The sequence below is a fragment of the Pezoporus occidentalis genome, unplaced genomic scaffold (assembly GCF_034315485.1).
Source record: "Pezoporus occidentalis ecotype Australia unplaced genomic scaffold, CSIRO_AGI_Poc_V1 ctg104, whole genome shotgun sequence".
Classification (NCBI taxonomy): domain Eukaryota; kingdom Metazoa; phylum Chordata; class Aves; order Psittaciformes; family Psittacidae; genus Pezoporus; species Pezoporus occidentalis.
Genome location: NW_026912822.1, coordinates 1,855,970 through 1,875,324, shown reverse-complemented (window position 1 = coordinate 1,875,324; position 19,355 = coordinate 1,855,970). Strand labels below are relative to the sequence as shown.

Here is a 19,355-nt window from a genome sequence, read left to right as displayed (position 1 = left end):
GCTTCAATGCATATGTTTTAGCTTGATAGTTCTGTTATCGTGATGTTTTAATGCAGTTTTCATCTTCTTTCTTGCCTCAGGAAAAATTCAAAGAGATGGAAAAAAACCTGAATCTTGTAAACCAATTCTGAAAGTAGAGTACAAGACCTGTAAAAACAGGTATGGTTTTCTTTCTGTAATTAACTCCATGTTACATTCCTAAGTTAAAGTCCTTTTAGAATCTTTCACACTTTCTTTTCACAAAGAAATTTATTATTGTTTAAAGGTATTAAACCTGTAACGTAAATTTGCATCTTACTATGTAAACTTATAATAATTATGTTGATTTTTTTAATACAGTGAACCATTTGTGATATTTTCTGGTGGATTGTCATATGATAAGGCGTGTCGAAGACCCAGTTTAACAATCATGCATGGGAAAGCAATTACAGTTCTTGAAATGGATCATCCTATAGTTGATTTTTTAACTCTTTGTGAAACCCCATATCCAAATGGTGAGTTTATTAAGCAGAATGCTGTTATGGAGAATATAACTGAAGTGATCTTCTCTCATACCTTAATTCCATTCCACGGACTTCCATTCTCACAGTTGTCTCCACCTCAAGAAAACCACAGCACTGAAAGTAACTGGAACCTGTTTGCATTCTCAATATAGGAAGCAAGTAATGAGTGGGCAATAAAGCATGCACGTATCTCCAGATATAAGCTTGAAACACATGGGCTAGTGTGAGGAAATATTGCTATTAATCAAACATGTGCTTATATTTCTGACATTTTCCATGAGGCTTAAAATCTACAGATTGCTAAATTATAGAACATTAAAGTGTCACCTATTTGCAAAAAAAGTTCTTACACTTCAGCCTGAATTAAACTGCTAAAATGTGTCAAATAAAGTGATACTACTAAGATTTTGTACCCCCTTCCTCTGCTTATACAGTAATATTTAAAAATGGGGGATTAACCTGTGTTATTCCTAGCCTTGTATAAAGAGGCCACAAAGAAGGAGTCATAATTTCACATACTTTTTAAAATCACTTTTCTCCTCTGTAAACTAACACACCCTATGCACCAAGGGATGCATTCATTTGTCATTTTAATTGTTTATTTTTGATAAATGAAAAAAGGCATTAAATAAAAAACCAAACAATATAATCTACTTAAGAGTGTATGGGAGGAAGGAACGTATCAGTATGTGAATTGAACACAGCAGACTTACAGGATTCCTTTGGAATTGCTTTAGAAGTGAAGGCATGGTCTATCATCAAGTGGACTGGACCAGCTGTTCACCATCTGGTTTTGAATAACAGTTAGAAGTGTTACTACTGGACAGCAAAAATACATTTTCTCTATAATAATTGGATTCAGCAATGCAGTGATACACACAACTTGCTCATATTCTATTTCTTTACTTTCAATATACCCTCATGCTGGCATGTTAGAATATGCTGATTCTGTTTCCGCTGCATATGTTGATCAGCAGTAGTAGCCAAAAGTCATTTCCCAGTTCCTGTCTGGCCCTGGTTTGCAGGTATGTCTAGTTTGTGGATATGTCTAGGATTTGATACAGAGAAAACCTTAAAACTTTTGTTTAATACACTGTGAATGTTTAGAGAACATAATTACGACTTACTTGCTTAAAATTACTAATATATAGGAGAATTCCATGTCTTTATGCCTGATTCCTTACTTACAGAATTTCAAGAACCCTATGCTGTAGTTGTGCTTTTGGAAAAAGATCTCATTGTTGTTGACCTGACACAAAGCAAGTAAGTATAAATTCTTATCTGAAGTTCTTTATGTATCTTAACTGTCCAGGAAATTGTAATAAACATCCAGATATTATCATGCAATGTCATTTACTGTCCAAGATCATTCACTCCTGGTGATAATTCACTCTATACGTTTACCTCCATCTTAAGAGCTAGGGTCGGCTAATCAACAAACAGTATTTGTTCTTAATTTGGGGAATAAATTTGAATCTACTGTCCTTTCAGCATAACCCTCAAACCTTCACTCAATGTTGAAGTTAAGTAACATTTGGTCACATGCTGAATCCTGACATGAATGTGTGTTTTGGAAATCAGATACGATTACTACTTTTATGCACTCCTAACTTCATTGGGCTTCACAGGGACTACCACTGAAGTATTTATTTCAGTATCTTAATAAAAAATGGCATTGATTTATAGTGAATCTACAGGATTATTTCGTGATCTAGTTAGTGGTTTAAATGACAACTGGTTCTTTCACATCGGAATCAATATTCATATCAAAAAGAAACTATGGATCGTGTAATGCAGAATCTAATTCTTACTTTGTTCTACCTCCAACACTACCATTAGTGTACATCCACTTTCACAATGGTGTGACTAGGAACAGATTTTGCCCTTAATGTCTTGGAACATTTTAAGTGACTCATATTCTGATCTCACTTTCAAGAATATTTCAAATTATCGTAGCATACAAAATGGATGGAACTGAAATCAGAACCAAATGTCCTACATTTTTGAATTGTGAATAACATTGTGTGATATGCCAGAAGTGAGGCCTCCCTTCTTACCAGACTGTCCAAACTGGTGAAAGTAGGAAATAAACTGAGATCATCTGTTACTGCAATTGTTTATTGTAGAATCATTAATCTACCAACTTAATGAGCTAAGCTGCTCAGTGTAAAATACGTGGTTGTATAAGTAGTTCTTAGGTCATAGTTTATATCATATGCATTGACCTGAAGCTTCTAAAAAATGTGTCAGTTCTGTATAAATAAGATTTTTGAGATGTTGGGAAAAATGAGTTCCTAATTAGTTCATTCACACAAGGAGTCCTATTCACATCGATGGGTATTTATGTTACAATTCTTGTCACAGTAATGAAATTTTTATATCTTTATTTGAGTAACTACACATTATTATTGACATTAAACCAATGTAGATATTTTAATAAGGGGAAATGTATTATTAATGATTTTACTTAGATTCTGTTACACACTTTAATATAAGAATATGTTTTATTCTATGGCTCAGTGTGTCACAGTGCTTCTAATAAATTGTCTTCCTTAACTAGTTTTCCAATCTTTGAAAATCCATATCCTATTGACATTCATGAGTCACCTGTTACCTGCACAGAATATTTTGCGGACTGTCCTCCAGATTTGATTCCTGTGCTCTATTCTGTAGGAGCAAAACATAAAAAGCAAGGATACAGCAATAAGGTAAGCAAAGCCAATCTTTCTTAAGGAGAAACAAGTGGAAGTACTACCTATGTTTTTGGAACATTTTACCAAATAATTTTCATTTTACTTCTTTAATGACTACTTTCAAGTTGGTCCAACAAGCAGCTTAGCAGCATGCTTATAGCCTGATATTTATCCCTCAAAAACATCATCTATTAAGCACAACTGTTAATAACCATTATATAGGACTTAATCGTTAGGGTGCTGGAGTTACGCCAGATTGACTTAAAGGAAAGCTATCAGTATACAATTCAAATATGTATGGATAAGTTATCTCTATCAAAGAAAAAACTGAAAACACTATAACTGGAAGAAGTCAGCAGAAGATCTTCAGTGAAAGTTGAGGATTGGCAGCAGGTCTGTAAGAGTTTTATTAAATAGGGATATTAATAATTATTCTACTGGGCTACCAAAGTCTTTATATAATGCTTTTAGAAATGAGACAAGCTGCAGAAATATAAAAAGGAAATGCAATTATTTTATAAATTTCAAGCCTTAATCTGGTTTATGTTTGGACTAGAACTAATCCATCATAATAAATAAATTAGAAAGTATGTTGGTTAAACAAATCGGACATCATCAGTTTTCTGCTCATGCTAACAGAATTATTCTCTTTGGAGCTGCCTTGTTTTCTCTGAACTGAGAAACTGGGCTCTATCTACTTCTTTTTGGATCTTGATCCAGCAGACTACTTCAGAAAAGACTTTTTTTTCTCTCTTGAATTCATCTGCTTTCCTGTCCTTACCTCATATACATAGTTTCTGAAACTTTCACCACCTACCTGTATTCAGTTGCACACCTTCTTGTCCCCTTGCTTTATTTGCGCACATACAAATATATCCTCTGAATGTAGGTATCCTCTCATTTGCCACCCACCCATTTCTGTACCCACAGGCACCCACTCCGTGTATCCACACAACCAGTTTGTGCTCCCAGGATTTTTCCACCTATTCACACTCTGCACACATCCTCCCCCACTCTACACATATGTCATCCGCCACATCCTGTATCTGGTGTCCATACAAATCAAGCTTTAGGCACAGACCAGCATTTCGCTCTACCAGCCTAGACCAAGGAAGAGAATGGGAGTCTTCCCACAAGTAAACAAAAGGCAGAGAGGAGATGCTGATTTCATATGTTTTGTAAAAGTTGCATTCCTTTTTCTCCTATCTCGTGGCCTCATGCTCAGATACTTGTTTCTGGGCCAGTTTCTTCAGTAATCCATCCTCAAATAAGTTCTCAGTCTATTCGGTGTTCTATAGAAACTCCAAGAGCCAAGCCATCTGAAGAGAGTAGCAGAACTGTTTGATACTCCTTCTTCTAGTTCCTGTTTTGGAACTAGAACTAGTTCTAGTTTCGGCTGTGCAGAAATACTTTTAAAGCATAGAACTTTAACTGATAATGTAAAAATGTTACTGTTTCAAAAGCCTTTATTGAAAATATAAAAACGTAAATAAGTTTTAAAAGCCTTGAATGCCTTTTATGAGTTCTGTTGCTTTTTAGAGATAGATGTTGCTGCTCCTGAGCTTAAAAATTAACCAAGGAAGATTGATCAGAATTAGTTGTGATTATCTGTACTCTTGTTTGCTCAGGAATGGCCTGTCAGTGGTGGAGCATGGAATCTTGGAGCTCAGACATATCCTGAAATCATTATTACAGGGTGAGAATGAAACTGAGGATTGCTACTTTTAAAATGTTAGTGTCTACAACTTTTGATTGTGGGTTAGCTGTAGATAAGAGTTGACCCTTCACAAAGTATGCATAGCCTGGCCTTTTCATTTGAGGTACATAGTTTTTTCCTTGTGTTGAGTCATCACAGACATTGTGTTGAGAACATCCCATTTGCTGTAGAAAATAAACTTTGTCCTTGGGGATGAACTACCATTAAGAATTACCATTTGAGGCCCCAGAGTTAGACAGAAAGTTTATATACTTGTGAAGGTGGGGTCTTTGGAAATGAGAATCCTTTGCAAGAGAGTATTTTGGCCTTGAAGGGCATAAAGAACAGCTTTGAAAATGGGAGCAGCTGCTCTTCTATAGCTGTTGTCCTTTGGCCTTCTGGGGTCTTTGTATCTGGAGACTGTTTAGGAATTCTTTTTAATACCCTGGCGTTAGTGAGGGTGTGGTGAACTGGGATGAATTTCACCTTGTGAGTGGAGAGACAATCCACAGTGAAAAGGCATAGAAAGGCTCAGATTGCAGTAGAAGCCCCATGAACAATGAGTGATGGATTTTCAAGGAGCCGTCCTTTAAAACAAAAGTTACTCAACTATGGTGCATGCTGTTTCCTTCTTGTTTTAACACATTCAATTTTCATCTTTTCTTTAAGCCATGCAGATGGATCAGTAAAGTTTTGGGATGCTTCTGCCAGTAAGTTTCTAAAGTTCACTTCTATATAATGCTGACAAATAACACACGTGTGTATATATATATATAAAATATGATATTTAACAATAGGAGTAGTAATACCTGGGAATTATATTATACCATTAGGAATAATGAGGTGAAATTAAGCAAATTTTTATTAAGTTATGGAAAAAAAACACTTTTCTGACCTTAGTTATTAAATAATGCCACTGAGAAATGAATGTAAAAGTAGTAAAAAGCAGGGAGGAATCTCAATAATACAAGATAGGGTTACTTATAATCCTTCCTTTACCTCCAGACTTCAAGGCACTCAAGTTCTAGTCTTGGCAAAGGCTTCTAGATATTAAGGTTTTTTATACAAGTAGAAAGACTATACTTATTAGTCAGGAAATTCAAAGCATTATAGAACTCAGAAGGAACTCGTGTTTGTTGTGTTGTCCAGGCCATCAGAATACTTCCCTCATGGTTGCTTTTGAAGTGCCACATAGTTTCTACTTTGAGCAAAATCTTAGTTTCACATCTCATTAGGAAAATAGCAGCTTTATCACAGCCTCGCTATAGCATTGAGTGTAAGACCAACAATTATGGACATAATGGGTAACATTCACCAATGACATCCTGTCCCAGAAAGTACTAAGTATTTCAGAGACAAATACCCATTTTGAAGTATCAAATACATATCCTACCAGTACTGCACAACAGAGTAATATTTATATTGTACAATGCCCATCTTCTCCTTGTAGGCCTTCATAAGACTTTTTGTTATGCCAGAACTGAATAGAAAATGAGAACCAAGGAATTTTGAGGCTTACTTGTTTCATGTTAGTTAGTATTTTTTATGTTTTAATATATTCCAGTTACTCTACAGATGTTGTACAAATTAAAAACATCAAAGGTCTTTGAAAAACAGAAAGTGGGAGAAGGAAAAGCAACGGCTGAGATTGTGGAAGAAGACCCATTTGCTGTTCAGATGATGTACTGGTGTCCTGAAAGCCGAATTTTCTGTGTGGCAGGAGTTTCTGCCTATGTGATTGTTTACAGGTTCAGCAAACATGAAGTAAATACAGAAATTGCAGTAAGTCCTTCAGAATTTCTTATAAAAGAACAGTATTTCTAAAGCAAATTGCCTGGCTGTGTCTGTGATCATATACCTGAATAAAATTAATGTTAAGCTGTTTAAATATAGGTTGAGGCACATTCCATTTTAAACCTGAGTGAAATTGTGATCCTACTTAAGTTAGTGACAAAAATCTGAGTTTTTGGGAGCCAACCCACTCTCTACTTTTTTGTTTTAATAGTAACGTACAATACAGATTTCAGACATTATTTGCTTTTAAGACTTTATGACACAGTAAATGTCTAAATTGTACTTAACTGCTCTAAAAATACTGGCTGCTGTATGTTTTTATCAGATTACGTTATGATTGTACGTAATAATGGTCTTTTTAACTCCAGTATTTCATCTATTTAATTTATGTTCATAGTGTTTATACTACAAGGGGACTGAAAATCATCCCTAGTTTTCTGTTGCTTTATCCTGCTCAAATACTCCTTTCACATCTTAAGCAGTCCCCTTATTTCAGGTAGAATCATACAGTTGACGTTGTCTTAACTGCTCTGCAGTCACCTTCTACTTACTGTTGTACAGCAAGTCTGACTTTGGTTTAAAGCTTGGTTTTTTGCACAGGAGCCACAACCACTGCTAACAGCATGGCTGAACAGGAGTTATAGCACAAAACATTCTTTCTTAATTCTAAGAAGAGACTTAAGTTTTAGTCTTTCTTAAGTCTGTGGGAGACTAATCTAAAGGCAAAGCCAAACTAAACATGACTGCCTCTACTTCAAGTTTGCCACTCTCTGGTGCTGGAGAATGGTTTGCAGCTCCAGACAGTCTCTTGCCAGAAAGTAGTTTTTTGTGTCTGCGAGATCTCAACAAACCCCAGAAGTTGACCCAAAATGTTGCTTTCATTTTCCACCTTCCTTGACTACAGTTCCTTTCCATTTCATACTATTCTAACGTACTTTAGAAAGTCTGTCACTTTTGGCCTGTAGCCATGTGCCATCTGGTAAGGAAATTCATTACCTGTAGCTGTTCCATTGTTCTCCTCTTATTTTTCCCCTTAGAAGCAATTATGAAGCTAGCTGAATGTATCCTTTCAGGGAAGTTTTAAAACTAATGAACAGTAATATCACTGACCAGCTCATGTATAATGCTGCTAAAATTACTACATTTCAGTATCTTACATTGTTCCATAGCAAATGTACCTTATCTTTTATTACCTATAATTTAATTTCTTTATTTTGCTGTCTTTTGTGGCTGAATTGGGTCTGAACTGGTGTTTTCTAAAGTGTTAATATGTGCAATTTAACAGTTTCTCGGGTTTCAGCTGTAATTAAGAAGCATTTATATGAGGAATTGTTCTCTGAAGAGTTGCTTTAATATCTGATCATAGTCACTGAGTTCTCCTGGATCCCTGAGATAGGCCTTATCTCCTTTCTTCCCCACATTTTTCCTACAGGCATTCAAATCTCCACTATTAAAGTCTGGGGGAGATATGTTAAGAAAAAGTATGGGAGGCTTTGTTTGAATATGTACCTGAATTTAGGCTGTCTGGCTTTGTCTACACTTGAGTCTGAGCTGTCAGTCTCAAGGACTTCTTTGCTGCCTGAGGCGAGCCCAGGTTCTAGCACTTAGTGTACTTCCTTCTCTAGCAGGCAGCCTGAAGTCACCTTGAATTCAATCTATGAATCCCAGCATTTTAAGGACTCCATGTTGGTTTGACTGCCTGATGTCAGTCTTGTAATGTTACTGCTGCGGTAAATGGGAAGCATGGAGGCTACTCAAAGGTTTCTGCATGTAGCAGGGAAGTCTGCTGCTGAACATGCCTTAGAAGCATAGGCTGTGCTTGGGATTTCCTCAATAGAAATATTATTTGCATCGTTCCATATCAGATTTTGGGGGCGAGTAATGTGCATGAGACCAATTCTGCTTTATATCCAACCTTAGAGTCATTGCCATGGTTGAGCAGAGTAACTTCTTTCTGAAATCTTCTGTGTTTTAACACAGTGATTGCAAAATAGGGGAGCTTTCAGAACTGATCTTTATCTCCTGATTCTTATTGAAAGTAGGTATTTTCTTAAGCTCCATTCTGTTACTGACGGTTACTGAGTGAGAGGTCACTAAGATGAAGTTTGCCGTATCTATACCTGCAATTGCTTCTGATCACTTCAGGGTGTCAGCATATTTACTGTGATTCTTTGAGGTGGTTACTTTTATGGATTTGAGCTCCCTGTCCTGTTTCCTTCGTGTTTTGGAGTCCTTCTGTTAGGGTTTCCTGAACTAGTGGAAAGAATTGAAAGGTGTTTCAGCCGGGCTGGTCTCCTTGTCTCTATCTAGAGAGCCCAGAAGGAAAGCAAAAGGGTAACTGGTCTGAACTTCAGTTTCTGCCAAACTCATGTTCAGTCTGAGGAATTGTCTGTCCTCTGAAGAGTTGAACTCTTGGTGCTGACCCCTACCCATGGACAAATGTTCATTCGTCAGTACTACCCACACTGTCAGACATCTGAACACTAGATAAACCCTGTCTTGCAGAGACCTTGTTATACAAGCAATAAAGAGGCAGAGTTAGGTGCTTAGGAAAAAGACAATAGGCAGAAAATAATCCTGAATGGTGCCTTCTTATGCCAAAATATTACTGGGAGAGGGAGCGTGTGTGTAGGAATGATCAACTTCTCTTTTCATAGTAAGTTCTGGAAAGCTGTATTACTGCCTTTCACATACAGCAAAAGGCTTGCATCAAAGCCAGCATTGGAAGAAATCAGCACAAAATTTCTCCATCCGTATAGGGTAGATGACTGCTTCCTCTCTGATGCTGACAGTTCTTCGCCTGCAAATGATAATGATAAATGGGGGGAGTGTATATTATTTTTTTAATAAAAGCTGGCTGATATTTATTTGAAAGTAACCGAACTTTCAGCAGTTTTCTCTGTTAAATTGTAACTGAGCTTTTTCTTTATTTCAGTCATTAGAGGTACGACTTCAGTCTGAAGTAGAAGATATCATTACTCCTGAACCGGAAATGATTCCTTCGTTTCCAGATGCCTCCTCCCAGCTTCCTTCTTTAAAGAGCCTTTCAGGCAGTACCAACACTGTCACATGTGAAGGAACAATGAAGGATAGTATCCCATGTCTTAGGTAAGTCTGTGCTGTTGTTCAAAGATTTATCTTTCTAAAAAGCATTCCTATCTGTTGTATTAACAATCCATCAACGATATAAAGCAAGTGATGAATCATATGTATGAAACACAAAATGAGAAGAAATCAGAATATGGAACAAACAAAATGATTGAGGCAAAATAATCAACAAGGGATTTTAAAGGCCAGAAGTAACCGTGAAGATAAACTGTTACAGTAAATACTTGGCTGTAATTTTCCAGTATTATCTGGGAGTAAATCTTCACCTCATACCTGTGATTTGGAACGGAATACAAGCACTGCAGCACACGTTGACACATTTCTGAGCAACTTTTCTTTGGAGGCCACAAAGAGATTTCCATAAAGCTGACACATGCAAAGCTTCCTGTCCTTGGCTACTCAGCATAACACTAAAATCTTTCTTTGTGAAATAAGTATATGCATTTTATGGTATGTAAGGGATAGAAACTTTGTTCATAGTCATGAAAAAAATCTATAAATTATACAATTCTGAAAAAGATGCACTGTGTAGAAGTGTATGTTTAATGTTTCATAGAAGCATAGAATCACAGAATAGTTTACATTGGAAAGAACCTTAAGATCATCCAGTTCCAACCCTTTGCCATGGGCAGGGGTGCCTCACGCTAGACCAAGTTGTCCAAGGCTCTGTCCAACCTGGCTTTGAACACTGCCAGGGATGGAGCATTTACCATTTCCCTGGGCTACCTGTGCCAGTGCCTCACCACCCTAACAGTAAAGATCTTCTTCCTTATATCAAACCTGAACTTCCCCTGTTTCAGTTTGAACCCATCACGCCTTATCCTATTGCTACAGTTCCTGATGAAGAGTCCTTCTCCAGCATCCTAGGCCCCCTTCAGACAGAGGAAGCTGCTGTGAGGTGTCCATGCAGCTTCTCTTCTCCAGGCTGAACAGCCCCAATGTTCTCAGTCTGCCTTCATACAGAAGGTGCTCCAGCCCCAGATCATTGTCATGGCCTCCTCTGGACTTGCTCCCACAACTCCATGTCCTTCTTATGTTGAGGACCCCAGAAGTGCACACAGCAAGTGGGTCTCACAAGTTTAGAAAGAAGCAAATTGTTGTCTGCTAGAGTACATTTGGAGTAGATTGATATGTTCTTACTAATAAGGCAGATAAATTATAGGTTTGAACAGACTCAAAACAGAATTCTGTACAGAACTCCATAAACTGTAATTTTGCAGCAATTATAGTGCAGTGCTGATAACAATTGCTCTCATTTTAATGAATTCATTATTATTTCAGTCTAATTATTATTAAATATTTTAAATGCCTCAATTATTTCAAAGGCAGTTTAAATGAACATCGCCTGACTTTGCAGATACTTTGGGCTGTTGAGCTCCTGAAGACAGCATTAGCATTGAAAACATGACACTGTTCTTGTAAAATTAACAATACTTTCTGGCATCCTGTTTATGTTTCTCCCTCATTCAGTCAGGCAGCTGAACCACAGACCTCAGTTTAATCCTAATGAAAACCATGAAAATCATTACAAAAAGCAAAGAGAAGTTACTAAAAAAATCCCAATGAGAAATCCATTTATGACATTGAAATCAGCAAGAATGCAATTGAGTCTTTCAATGGCTAAGATTTTCCTTTAAGGCATTCTTAGTTGATTTTGTCTGGGGAGGAGAGGAATTGTTTATCCTGGGGGCAGAAGATCTGTAATGAAACAGTAGAGGTTCCGCTGGTTAGTTTGCTTAAGTCCACGTAACCTCACCTTAAGCTGCCAGCTGATTTTTGTCCCATTTTACTCAAAGTAAGTGAAAATTTATTTTGACAGAAAAGTGATTTGTTCAAAGTAAAAATAATTCTACTACTAGAACTGCTGGCGTGGTCCCTCTTATAGCTTATATAAAATACAGTTTTATATAAAATGTGTACACTCTCATCCTTTCCAATGGGGAAAGGCATATAAATATCCATACTTTTCTCCCAAACCCTAATTGGGTCCACATTCCTTGTGTGTCAAAAAACTTCTGTTCTAAGCAGAATTCTGATGATAAAATGGAAGTAGTGCTGAAAACACAGAAACCCCAGTAGAAACCTGGATGATGCTGTTGACTTTATATGCAAGTCATTCAGGTGGGCAGCAGTACAGCATCTAAGATACAGCAATAATAACTTAAAGCTGCAGCCACCTACACGTGCAGGGTGAGTGCATAACTTGAGCTATGTTTATAATCTACATAAAACTTTATATACAGACTAGCTTTTAATCTTGGCTTCATTGTGTTTATTTTCATATCTGCTTCTCAACCTTGTTAGAGGAAATGGGTGGCACTCGACCTAATTTGGGCTACTCAGAATTCGGAATGACTGAACATGTTTGTGTCTGCATATGGGTACTAGAAAGAAAGTGATTGAAGGGGTTGAAGTATTGAAAACTTGGCATTCCTCTGAACTCAGAAGTAAATGTTTCCAAGAGAGGCAAGCAGCAGTGTGGAATAAATACTGTCCTTGCTTATTTCAGAAGATTTTAGAATGAGATATGCAGCTATATTAATCTAAGAAATTGATGTATTTGTGATTATGCAGATAAATATTTTTGATGCAAATACTGTCATCAAAAGGCTGTACCCAGAATGTAAGTCTTTGTTCCCAGACATTAAGTGTATCATCCCAAAAGTAATTCAATCAAGGGTTTTGACAGTAGCTCCAAAATGATAAAGGCTTGTGATTATCTTGTGAAGAAAACTAAAACCCAAGGCTTTGCAACAACCAGAATCCGTGTAGCATAACAAGAACAAGATCATTTACCAATTACTGTCGTAGGCAAAGTATACTCAACTTGGGGAAAAGAAGGATCATTTATTGACAATTAAAATAGAGTGAGAATCAAAACCAGCAACTGAAATACCTGCCTTCCACCCTGCTTTGTCCCCATCTTCACTCCTTCATTCCTAACTCCTCTACCTTCTCTACCCCAAGCACTGCAGAGGGTATGGTGGGTGGTGGTTGCGGTCAGGATGTCACAGTTCCTCTCCTCTCTGCCATTCCTTCCTCCTCACACTTTTCCCTGCCCTGGCGTGGGGTCCTTCCCACAGGGTACAGTCCTTCAGGATAAACCTGCTCCAGTATGGGCTCTCTGGAAGCCACAATTCCCTCAGGAAATATCCACTTGCTCCACCATAGGGTCCTCCAAGGGTTGCAGTATGGGTATCTTCTCCACCGTGATCCTCTCCACAGGCTCTGGGGGAATATCTGCTCCTGTACTTGGAGCACTTCCTCTCCTAGTTCTTTCACCTTGGTACTTGCACTGCTGTTTCTCACATTTCTTTTTCCCTCACTTCTTGCTCCCAGGTAACATTTTCTGCCCTTTCTTAAATTGGTTTTCCCAGAGATGCCACCTGCTTGTTTGAGGGGCTCAGCTGCATCCTGCCGTGGGTCTGTGGCACAGACAGCTGGAACCAGGTAGAATGAGACTGTGTCATGCATGGAGCAGCCCCGGCTTCTTGCAGTGGTCCCCTCTGCCCTCCACTTCCAAAACCTTGCCAACTTCTGTACTTCTGCAGTCTGAAAGGGGAAAAGGTAGGAGCTGTGCAGGGTCATGAAGGGGAGAGATGTTCATGTCTTGGAAATCCAAGTGAAGATCTCCTTCCTCATCCTGAAATCCTGTATATGTTCTGCGATAGTATCCAGATAATGTGATACCCAAAGGTGTGACCCCATATCCTTAGTAGAATAGATACACTCTGATAGGGCTATGGAGTTTGTGGAGGCTGCAGGACGTGAGAAAGTTGCAGGTGACTGTGAAAGACATCACAGATCTAACAGTAAACTGTTTGACTCCTTCACCAGCTGCATCAGTTGAAGCTTCACTTGCACTCCTGTTTCTCTTGCTTGACACAACCATATATTAGCTCTAACAAGGTGTTTTGTGCAACACAGCTACACCATGTGCTTACTCTGGCTTGGTCAACCTGCACTTCAGAAAGTCTTAACCTCACTACTGCTATGACTGCTTTTTGGCTCCCATAACTTTTTGGCATGCTAGCGTTGTATGTTACTGTGTCTGTTGCAGTCTGTCACCAACCATGGGTAACAAGGCTCCTTATGCAAGACAATGAAAGCAGTTACTTTCTTGCCTCTAAGTAGGCAAATAAAGTGCACTTCATCTTCATTTATGCATTGTCACAATGAGATTCCCTTCAAGTCTGGGTCAAGACTGTGGCTATTAGTTGTTTCCTTTTGCTTGTGTGACTGAAGCAATCCTGACTGGGGAAGGGAGGAGTGGTAGTCCAGACAGGGCCACTGGTCCTGGACAATCAGGAGAGAGGAAGAGGAGGAGAGGAGAAAGCATCCTGCTTACTGAACTGTGCTGTCAAGTCTTTCCTATGACAAGATCTGAGCCAAGTGGCTGATTGCTGCTCCAGATAAATGGATATGTAAGGTCTGAACTGTACAACAAGCAAAAGAAATAGAATAGTGTGCCAAGCTGCTGTTGAAGTAAAGCATTTAGAAAGATAGATGAGGAATGACTTTGTCATTAAATAATAAATAAGGGAAAGGTTTGGCAGGGAGAGTGAAGCCTCTACAATAAAAATACAAGCAGTACAAACTGTATTATGGAAATGGTTAAACAATTTGGGACAGGGTGTGATTCTATTTTGAAATGCAGTTATCAGAGATGTTGTATCAGGGGCAGGTGCCCAGTTGCTGGTGGGGGGGCTGCCTTGGTGTCATTCTAGTATTGCATTTTGCTTCATTTTATTTTCTTTTTCTGCATCTATCTTCAATTTTCCAAGGTTTCCAATAGCCCTATTTGTCACCACAGCCTCCATCCCAAAAGATGCAGTCAGTGTAGCTACAAAAACTTAATAGCCCTTGTTATTTTAATGAGGAGTTTGGGTATCCTCTCTTGAAAGAAGTGCTTACTTATCTGCTTCAGACTAGAAGCTATGTGGGTTCTTTTCCAGTCTGATCCATCATCTTCTCAGGTACACAGGCCAGGGCTGCTTGGGAAGCTTGCTGAGTCACATCGAAGTCACATTCAGGAAATAGTCTTCATCATCAGTCATCAAAGATCTGTTCTTTAAGATCCAGTACATAGGATAATGCTACTTCAACTATTTATGATAGAGATATATCAACATAGCAGCACTTACAGCAGAAAGAAATACTATGTGCCAAAAACTGCAGTTCTTCAGAGTGTGTTGTCCAGGTGTACATTAACTAATTACTCCCCTTTTTCTTCCGATTCTTAGTTTTTCTTTTGGCACTATTTTTCACAGGGATAGAGTATTATATGTGATAGACTGCCCTATTGTGACTATGTGCAGAGGGGTGCAATGTAAGCACTCTCACCATTTACAGCTACAGCAAAAATTGTCTGGTCTATTTGCTTTATGTATAAATTACTGCCTACAATGGGAATGTGCTAATTCCCTTCCCTTCCCTTCCCTTCCCTGGAGACATTCAAAGCCCGCCTGGACACATTCCTGTGTAACGTTATCTAGGTGTTCCTGCTCTGGCAGGGGGATTGGACTAGATGATCTTTTGAGGTCCCTTCCAATCTCCAGCATACTGTGATACTGTGATACTGTGAATATCTGGAATACTTCAAGTATTGCTGGTTTTGCATAGGTCTTCTTTCAGTGTATCATCATGTTGTGTTCTACGAGTCAAGAACATGCATAAAGCAGCTGTATGGAAGTGTACAGTTCCCACACTCCCCCTGAATAAGTACACCTTTACTACCTGCTTTGCAAGTCACTGAACCAGCCATAACAGAATATGAAGCGGTGTTAATAATTATATCAGATTTATGTAGGAAGCATTCATTCATTAAGACTACATCACATATTAGGTGATCATACTGCTAAGAAGAAAACAGCATTTGTTTGCACTAGATGGACAGATAGAATTGCCAAGTAAGTTTTGTATGTACAGTGGTGAGGACCACTGCAGAAAGATACATCCTCTGATTTTCTCTTGCCTCTTTCCTTTTTTTCTGTCATAGAGTAATAGAATCATAGAATGGTTTGGGTTGGAAAGGACCTTAAGATCATCAGGTTCCAACCCCCTGCCATCAGCAGAGGCACCTCACCCTAGACCTTGTCACCCAAGGCTTTGTCTAACCTAGTCTTGAATGCTTTACTTCAGAGCAAGGAAGTCCCAAAAGTACAGAAATGTCCTGTGTCAACATTTCAGAAGGAAGTATTTTAGGTTTTCCATTCCAGTTGATTGTTCATGGTGATTTTAAAAGTGTGTATTATAGGGCTTTAAAAAATATTCTGAAAATAGAAAATAAAATGATTAAGCAGGAAAAATTTTTAATACACACTCCCCCCCCTCCGCCTGCCACAACTTCTCCAGAATTTCTCTTGTAGGGAACATGGAAGATTTGTTTCCACAACAGACCTGAAAGTCAAACCCTGGAATTCCTCCAAAATATCCCTGTTCTCATGAGAATGCCTCATTTCAATGTATGGGTATATGCGTAGTATGCTGCAAGTGCTGGTACTGCTTTGTACTTATTAAGGGACTGTGCTTCACTAGTATTTTCTCAAGAGAAGCACTTGTTAATCATGGCTCAGTTTATTTGTTTGTTTGTTCTTATTTTGTACATCTTGTTTTTAGCGTGAAGACTCGTCCTGTGCGAATGCCTCCTGGATACCAAGCAGATCTTGTTATTCAGTTGGTGTGGGTGGATGGTGAGCCCCCACAGCAGATTACCAGTCTTGCTGTAAACTCTGCTTATGGACTGTAAGTAACTCAGAATTAAGGTTGCATTTTTTTCTTTATTGCACTAGATAATGTCTTTTCCAATTATACTTTGAAGTTTCCCACAGACAATTAAAGTAAAAGTAATCAAAAGGTGCTAGGAGCAAGACTCATGGGGAAAAATGATTTGAACTCGCATAAGGATTGGAACATGAGCTGTTAATCTGCCATTCTTGCCAGTATTTTTACTGTTCCTATCTAAAAGACTGAATCTTTTCACGTTATTCTGTTTACCCTTTAAAAAGAAATCTGGCTTCAAATCTGTGCATTTTAAAGTTAGTTTGAAAGGATCACCAACGTGAAATACATTTCATTAAAGTGATGTGATTAAGTGTTAAATGTCATTTAACATGACATTATATCTTAGGTAGAAATTGTCTTCTAAGAATAGCATTTTTCTGACTGTGCTAATTTCTGTTTGCAAGAGAACCAATGACCTGAAATTGAAAGTGGAATAAGGAACATTCAGATGCTAAATCCTGTATGGAAATGCAAGTGAGCATATCTGGGTATATTTTTCCCTTGGGTTCAATTTATTTGCCAATTGTTAATGTTTTCTGTCACTGAGAAATGCCCAGATATATTATATTCCCTGTAAAAGGTGTTACTCTAGTAAAGGCTGTAATGGGTATTAAGTATCTGACACCCACTGATTTTTCAGTAAATCACTTGACTCTCTTCAGAGACTTTGGAAATTTTATGCGCGGCCTTTACTTTTGTGCAAAAATACTGTAATTGGAGGGCTGTTCCGTCAAGCCTTTGGCTTCAATTTCCAGACAACTTCCTATTCGTGAACTCTAAAAGTTTCATAGAATCATAGGCTGCTTTGGGTTGGAAAGGACCTTAAAGCTCATCCAGTTCCACCCCCCTGCCACGGGCAGGGACATCTTCCACTAGAGCAGGTTGCTCTAAGCCCCGTCCAACCTGGCCTTGAACGCTGCCAGGGATGGGATTTCTTTTGTTCTAACATACCTAGATGCATTTGCCAATTCTTAGGGTTTGCTTAGTTTGCTCCATTGCAGGTGTCAGGTTTTAAGGCAGCATCTGACTTGAGGAATAATCACACCGTTCCTGTACCTGTAAACTACTGACAGGTTCCAGTTTTCATGGCACTCGTAGCGGTTTCCTACACACACCTGATTCAATCAATTTTTTTCAATTGTGTGCTTTGCTAGGAGCAGTAATAGTTTACAGGCTATCCTCCTCTAAAACACCATATAATAACTGTGGTTGTTACACTAGAGTGCTATGTTACACTTGACTGTTTCAGCAGTAAATGCATTTATTAATAAAATAGCCCAATAACTCAGATCTAACTTTCCCACAAAACTACCAAAGAAAGGCCTATTGAAATTTCTTGTGCAGAATCTTTTCTCTCTCCCTCTCTCTTGCCCCTCTCAACTTTTTCCTTGGGTCTACAACAAGGTACAGTCCTACCTTTTATCTAGCCTCACAGTGAAAAAACTGTGCTACTTCAGCATGAAGCTTGAGACTGTATCATTTTTGCTTTGCTATCTGTAGGGTTATTTGACTCATCTTTTGCATACCAGTTTTTTTCGCTATACTAATCAATTTAACTAGTAGGAAGGCATAAGATAGTGTGTTCTGGAGTGTTTGCTTCCAGTATTCTTTTAATTTCTTTGATGTCTCTAACTGTTACTGATGTTACTGCAGCCATGACAGAACTAAAGCGAGATACAACTAAAATTGACCCCCAGCAAAGATAAAAGTCTTCAGGCATTGTGAAACTTTATTTAAGACAATTTCCTTACTTTTAAAAGGACCGAGCTATAAACAGAAAGTATGAGCACCCATTCTATTGCTCTTGAATTGAATCACCAAAAAATTTCCTTATGTTATGAAAGGAGAAAAGAAACAATTACAAAATGCATCAGTTAGCACTGAAGATCTACAAGATTAAATACAAATAATCAATTTGGTTTAAAGTATGTACATTTGAACTGAAAGCAGTCCCTCGAAATGTATTACCAGCTCATGATTAAAATCTTTTGGCCAATCTATATAAAACTGTCAAGAATGATGAGAATTTCATGACATTTCTGTGAAAGATACCCAGATATAGATAGACAGATAGATAGACAGATACACAGAGATAGATAGATACATAGATAGAGATAGATACCAGAATAGAACATATCCTAGCAAGTAATTCTGTTCATCACTCAAAATTGAGAAATTCATGGTGCTTATTGTATATTTCATAAAGACTTGGATTTTAGCACTTTTTCTTAAGCTTCGTTATTAGTAATGTTGTGTCTAGATTTTATTACTGTTCCTCAGTAGTGTTATAAAATTAAGAAGCAATTTCTGATTTTTCTTGGGAAAGTATTTTTTTCAGGTGTTAGAAATACCATACCCATGCTTGTGTGTGAACTTAAGAGGAGAAAAATGCAGACCAGGAAGTGATGCTCCAGTTAATTTGCTGCCCGCAGTGAATGGTCACTAGCTCTTTTTGTGACTCGTGTTCTCCAAAATTAATAAATCTCAGGTTAATCATTTCCAAAAGGCAGATGGCTGTAAGTTTTGTTCCCTCAAGTATTAACAAATCAGATTGACACTCGTCTTTTTCAGTCTTTTATTTCTCGTCTGCCTAGAACACAGCGACTTATGAACACAGGAATTGCTGTCACATTTTGCACTAGTAATCTCTTTTACTTCAATATCCTTTCCCTGGCAATGCCTATAAACATATGCTTTAAAGCAAAATACAAGAATGCCTAAAACAGATAGCAAAAGATTTTTTATTCTTCTTTATTAGTCAATTTGTGTCAAGAAGCA

General features: G+C 38.0%; 2 protein-coding genes across 10 annotated transcripts in view; one reads left to right on the top strand and one right to left on the bottom strand.

The window, feature by feature from the left end:
* The window catches only part of HGD (homogentisate 1,2-dioxygenase), a 339,522-nt gene that overhangs the window by 260,787 nt on the left and 59,380 nt on the right, over positions 1-19,355 (bottom strand). The gene's annotated exons all lie outside the window — the stretch shown is intronic.
* The window catches only part of STXBP5L (syntaxin binding protein 5L), a 190,148-nt gene that overhangs the window by 115,851 nt on the left and 54,942 nt on the right, over positions 1-19,355 (top strand). For all 9 annotated transcript variants that reach the window (XM_062618662.1, XM_062618680.1, XM_062618688.1 and 6 more), the window contains 9 exons: positions 81-159; positions 340-494; positions 1,694-1,766; positions 3,064-3,211; positions 4,825-4,892; positions 5,562-5,602; positions 6,457-6,674; positions 9,622-9,794; positions 16,413-16,538. In XM_062618662.1, the coding sequence (XP_062474646.1) occupies positions 81-159; positions 340-494; positions 1,694-1,766; positions 3,064-3,211; positions 4,825-4,892; positions 5,562-5,602; positions 6,457-6,674; positions 9,622-9,794; positions 16,413-16,538 (1,081 nt within the window). The remainder of the gene's footprint in view (positions 1-80; positions 160-339; positions 495-1,693; positions 1,767-3,063; positions 3,212-4,824; positions 4,893-5,561; positions 5,603-6,456; positions 6,675-9,621; positions 9,795-16,412; positions 16,539-19,355) is intronic.